Consider the following 6,135-nt stretch of genomic DNA (forward strand, 5'->3'; position numbering starts at 1 on the left):
TAAGATTTATATGAATAAGAGTTTCATTTTTGTTTGCAATCGAAATAAGCACCATCATAGATACAAATTTTGAAATATTGAATATTATCCTTTTATTATGAATTTTATAAACATAATTTTATTTCATTAAAATCACAACTTACAACTCTTTAGTGCATAAGTCAAGGTTAAAATTATTATTACACGTAATGAGACCAAAAATGGTCAAGGTTAAAATTATTATTACAAGTAATAAGACCAAAAATGATGTAGAATTGAAAAATGGTTTTACTTTTTCACATGACTTTGAGTTTGAAATATGTAATTTGGATATGAAACTTGGTTCCACACAAATCCGAGTTTAAATTTAAGTTTTACAATAGATGCTTCCGGACATTACTTAAAAAAATAAATCATGAATCACGTTGTTTGAAATTTATATTTGAAGAGACTTTTCGAGAAGGAAAAAAAATTAAAACACTTGGGTGTTAAAAAACTTGTTCTAAAATCATACTACATAGCCTTGTAATAACTTGTATGAGACAATTTTAGTTAAAGGAATAAATATTTGGGTCAAGTTGGTATTCACCTATATATATCAAATCCTAATGACGTATGTCTCAATGCTAACAAATGATATCAGAATCGACAATTAATAACTCTAGGTGAGTAACATTGTAAAGTCAACGTGTGAAGTCAATTATTCTTACGTGCTAATAGTTGAAGGACTAAATGTGTAACTGAGGCCAATGAGGATCATTTAAGTCTGAAAAATAGATTCGAATAAGGTTAAGGCGTGAGAACTAGAATTAATTTGAAGGCACGTAAATGTGATCCGATGATGCAGAAATAAAAATCACTTGAGTAATTGTTGAAGAGTTGGTTTGCTCCCGCAAGGAGGGAAAGTTTTGGCTCAAGGGGGGAGAGTTCAAATTATGTCCGAATGCTTATACATGTGTTATTGCAAATGTAGACACATGGAAGAGAAGAGGTGATGAGTGAACTCCAATTGTTTCATGCCTTTTTTCATTGTTGAGTAATGATTCATAGTTACTTGCATAACAAGTAAAAGAGTGTTTGACAAGGGAAGATTGTTGAAATTTTCACTTGTGAGTTTGTCTCACATTGAAAAAATAGAGTGAAGGAAGAGTATTTATAGATATGGTTGGGCCTAAACTCTAATTAGTTTAAAATTTTTGGATTAAATTGGTATTTACTCACGCATATTAAACCCCTTGTAGAGTCTCTCCTACTACTAACAAGGCCATTAAATATTTATGTAATGCATTAGTATTTTTGAACTTTTGTATTTTAAATGGAGTTTGAAGACATGTTGCAATTGAACCTTTTAAACTTAAACTTTTTAAATTTATTAACGGGGAAAACAAAACACATATTATTTAGAAAAGAGGATCGATTATCAATATCAATAAAAACAACTCTAATAGTAGAGAAATAAGAACGTAATTCACCTTGACAGATTATTAATCTAAAAAAAAATGAAATCGACAAGTTAGTACCAATTATCTAAAAACTAACGCAATTCCGTTATCTCCAAAATTTATAATCCGTGACGCATCATAATCGATAGTATTAGAGTTAGCTTATGCAATATGATGTTTTATGAATTAGTTAGAAAAATCTTCAATAGACATGGTGTGAGCTATTCCAATAGTTAAAATTTAAAGATGACATACTGAATATCTCAAATTTAAATTTTGAGAGAATTTTTTTTTTAAAAGTGAATGAAAAATGGATTACTGCTTATATGATTTCAGCAGAACTCTAATGAGGTATTAGTTATAGTCCACTAGCCTCATGATTTCCCAACTTAACTCTAATGTATTATTATTCATTTTAATTTATTATTCTCATGATTTCGTCTTATGAGAAATATTTCGAATAATTAAAATCCTAAACTGTCCAAAATCAAGTTTTTCTTAATACACATTTAGCATGAGATTATCATGTTCCTTTATGTAACTCACCTTGAATATGCTAAAATAAATAAATAATAATTATTAATAAAAAAAAAGTTGGGGAATGGGGGGGTGGCGGAGAAGAGAGTCCAAGAATAGGGGTAGCAAAACGAGTTAGAACCCGACATATAAACCGTGACTCGTCCGCCCAAATCAGGTTCGGATTTAGTAGAAGGTGACTCGTTTATAAACGAGTCAATTCGAACTCGGATTGAGTATTCGCCGGGTGATTTGTTTAATTTGATATATATATATATATATATTAATTACATTAAAAAATATTAATTAAAGAGATGTATTGTTTTATATTTTTTACTAAGATATTAATAAATAAAATAAATGAATGTTTTTTTAAAAAAAATGTTTTAAAATAGTTAAAATAAATAAGTTATATTTTTAAATGAATTATTAATAAATACTTATTTATTAAATTGACGAATTTAAGTTTATATGATAGTCACCTATTAGTAAACTATTTAATTTAAATTCGAATCAGAATTCGACACCATTTAATCCCAACCTACCCATATTCCGCCCGCTAACCCATTTTGCTGCCCCTATCCAAGATTCAAGAAAGACCCGTGCCAAGGTGGTAGTTGGGGGAGTGTCTCTCACGAGATCAGGTGTTTAATTTCTTCTGAATTTATTTTTATTCCTGAAATTTTTTTTTTTTTGGAGTTGTAGGATCAATTTCAAGGGACGCGGGATTAGTCTCGTGAACCATAAAACGGATATGTGAAAACTCAGTACATAATCCAAAAAAAAAAGAAGGGGAGAGCAGGTCCTGGGGGAATGTTGGGAGTTGCGAGGGTCAGGGCCGTCGCTAAAGGAGTGGGTAAATGTGATGCTATGGTGGGGCCCACGAATCAATGAGGAAGTCAATTTTCTCATAGGGGGCGGCAGGCGTGCAGGGAGTGACAATGCCCCAAATTGACTCCCAGTCTGTAAATGTCCGTCCTAGTAAATACCATACTAAAAATCCCAAAATGGTCTCTCCATTTTATGATGGTTCATCATTGTCCCCTAGAAAAATAGAAAACATTAATGTTAAGTTAAAAGAAAACGTGCACTAATGCACATTAGACTTAGTTTTTTTTTTAATTATTTAAATATATTATAAAAAAAGACAAGTAAGTGACAACACCATCACAATAAAAAAATAAAGACATCTCATAAAATTTTAAAATGACACATATCTTTTTTGAAATTTTAAAAATATCATAAACTTCGAATTTAAAAAAAAAAAATTAATTACTAATCATTTATGAATAGAAAGGGATTTTTCCTTACTTTATTTTAATATTTTTTTTAGAGATATATATATATGTATACATTTAAAAAAAAAAATAGTACTTTTTTTTTTTGGATTACGCACCGAGTTTCTACGTGTCAGTTTTACGATCCACATGACTAATCCTGCGCACCTTGATGCCGACCCCACAACTCCAAAGGGAGATAAATTTCAAAAATTCATGGGCGAAAACGAACCCGGGAGAGTTTAAACACTTAACCTCATAAGAGACACTCTCGCAGCCCGCACTACCACCTGAACTATACCTTGGGAGTCTACATATTAGTACTCTTAACACATATAGAGATAGCCACACAATCCTGTAATCCTCAATTTTTTTAACCCAATTCTTTCCTTCAAAATAATCAAACCTTGTCTCCTCTATTTAAACCAAAATAAGTATCACCTTTCCAATAGTTGTTGAACATTATTCATCAATAGAAGAATATCATCACCCTTGTTGTCATCATATTATTTTAAAAACTACTTAATTTGAAAAAAAAAATTAAGTCCAAAGTGGAATAATAGAATTTATTACCTGACTTGCAAGTTTAAGCACGCCAATATGTTGATTAAATTAAAAGAACTGAATAACATATCTGAGTGATCTTGATTTTAACTGGGCAACTTTTTTTTTTTTTATGTTTATTGGTTATATAATCAAAACTATTACGTCCAAATTTGACAAATATGTCCATGGAAGTGGACAATCACAAGATCGATCTTAGGTGACATTGAGTATCTCGCATAATTTCTACTTAATAATCAATAATCCCTAATACAGTTATGAAGGCAGTGATTGATAGCTTGCCTAGCCGCCCATGAGTTATTAACAATCCATGAATTGCTAGTAAGTTGTAACCCCCTCTAGACATGATAGTATCTTATAAATGTGAAGCTAAGGAAAGGCTTGCCCTCGAGGAGATTTTAGGAGGATAACCATTCCATTCTCTCTCATTTATATTTACTATTGCAATTTGAGCATCCCCTTTTCTAACTTAGGCATCATAATGATTTTCCGAAATACACTCCGATCCTCTAAGACATTCTTATTTGCTTCTTTTCATGTGATTATAATCAAATGGTAAAACAGTTGAAATAATGCGATGTTAGGCAACAACAATTGATTGTATTAAGGTGTGATATAAAATTGTATTAAAATTTATCAAAATTAACTCAAATTTAAATTCAAAATTTAAATTTCATACTCCAAAATACTATCTTATAATATTTATAAACTATGAATATATAATAATTTAACAAATTATTTTTATTTCATAATTTACATAATTGTTTAATTTTATTTTTTTTATTCCTAAAAAATAATAAATTAAGACACTAGAGCGCCCACTGGCGTGTGCATATATAAATTAAATTGCACCTTATCATTGTAGAGTGTATTTGGAGCTAGATTTGAACTTTTTAATAAAAACGAGCACTCATTCATATATTATTTATTATAACCCACATCGATACCGTTCACTTAACAAACTGTATAAAAATTAACTGAACGAGATTTATAGAACGGACGGTAATGATGTGTTCGGAGATCACCTAGAAGTTCGTCTTGTTCATCAGGGCCATGCGGGACGGACTGAGAAGTTGATAGGGCCCGCAACCGTTGGCGAACCCACACGCTTGATGAATCCGATCATCGTCATCGCCACCGTCCATCTCCATCAAGACCTTGTAGAAAAGATCAACGGAGCAGGGTAGCGCGAGTGGGCCCTGGCTGTTGTACCCGTACTCCAGCTCAGCTTCTTCCAGAAGCATCTTGAACAGCGGGTGGTTGGCGTACTCTGCTTTCACCACGAACCTCTGTTTCTGAGGTCCCACGTAGACGCAGAAACATCCCTCTCGCGCCACCCCCTGTTTCTTCCGCCCGCCCGCCGCGGCCGCGCGCGGCCACGTCTTGCTCTTCGTCATCATCGCGCCGTCCAACGGAGCGGTCTTCCGGGCACCGCGGCCGAAGGATCTGCACCGCTCCCATGTCTTGATCAGAAGCCCCTTCTTCCCTTTCTCCTTATTAATCACTAAGTCCATGAATCAAAAACACAAAAGAAAGACAGAAGGAAGGAAAGCAAGAAAGAAAAGAGGGCCTCTATTTCTATGATTTGCAGCAGAAATTACAATTTTAAAGGAAAAAACAGAACAGCTCAGATTTGATCCTTTTTGGGTGGTTTGGATCAAAATTAGCCTCTGTCGTATACCAAATGGAACGTGACTTTGATCCTGGGCATCACTGGGTTGCTCATAGCTATCTGGTTTGGATTTTCTCAGGAAACAAACAGATATAAGATCATGCAAAAAGGAAGAAATTGAAGGATTCGAGACGAGAGAGTTAAGATCGAAGGTGGGTAGCAGAGAAAGGAGCAGAAGGAGGAGAAGAAGCAAGGGAGACAGGGGTTTCAAGTTGCTTCTGGGTTCTGTGTCTTCTGTGATCAGGCTTCACAGAATGACAGGCTAGCTTATCTATCCAGCCATCTCAAAAACAGAGCATGCAGTGCGCTTCATATATAAAGCAATACGATGAGGATATAAAATTATCGAAACCCACTTTCATTTTTTTAAAAAATATTTTTATTTGGTGGGACAAAAGTTTAGCAAACCCACTTGTCAACGCCGGGACAGGTTATTTTAATTTTAGAATTTCTATTATTATTATTATAAAATGGTTGTATAGCGACTTAAATGGGGAGGTTTCTATGAATGCAGGTCCTCTCAGGAAGTGGGCATGCAATTCAAGTAGGGGCCTGGGAGAGGCAGTTTTGCTTTTTCTTTTTCTTTTTCTTTTTCTCAACAAATTTTAATCTTGAACATCTTTAATATTTATTTTTAAAAATTTTTAATTTCCTTTTATTTCATTTTTTCAAGTAAAATTCTTAA

The 6,135-nt window shown here is 33.1% G+C and overlaps 1 protein-coding gene across 1 annotated transcript; it reads right to left on the reverse strand.

The window, feature by feature from the left end:
• Positions 1-4,803: 4,803 nt before the first annotated feature.
• LOC131144052 (auxin-responsive protein SAUR50-like) lies at positions 4,804-5,292 on the reverse strand. Its single transcript, XM_058092398.1, has one exon. The coding sequence runs from the start codon at positions 5,290-5,292 to the stop codon at positions 4,804-4,806; it is 489 nt and encodes a 162-aa protein (XP_057948381.1).
• Positions 5,293-6,135: the final 843 nt, after the last annotated feature.

Source organism: Malania oleifera, chromosome 12 (assembly GCF_029873635.1).
Source record: "Malania oleifera isolate guangnan ecotype guangnan chromosome 12, ASM2987363v1, whole genome shotgun sequence".
Classification (NCBI taxonomy): Eukaryota; Viridiplantae; Streptophyta; class Magnoliopsida; order Santalales; family Ximeniaceae; genus Malania; species Malania oleifera.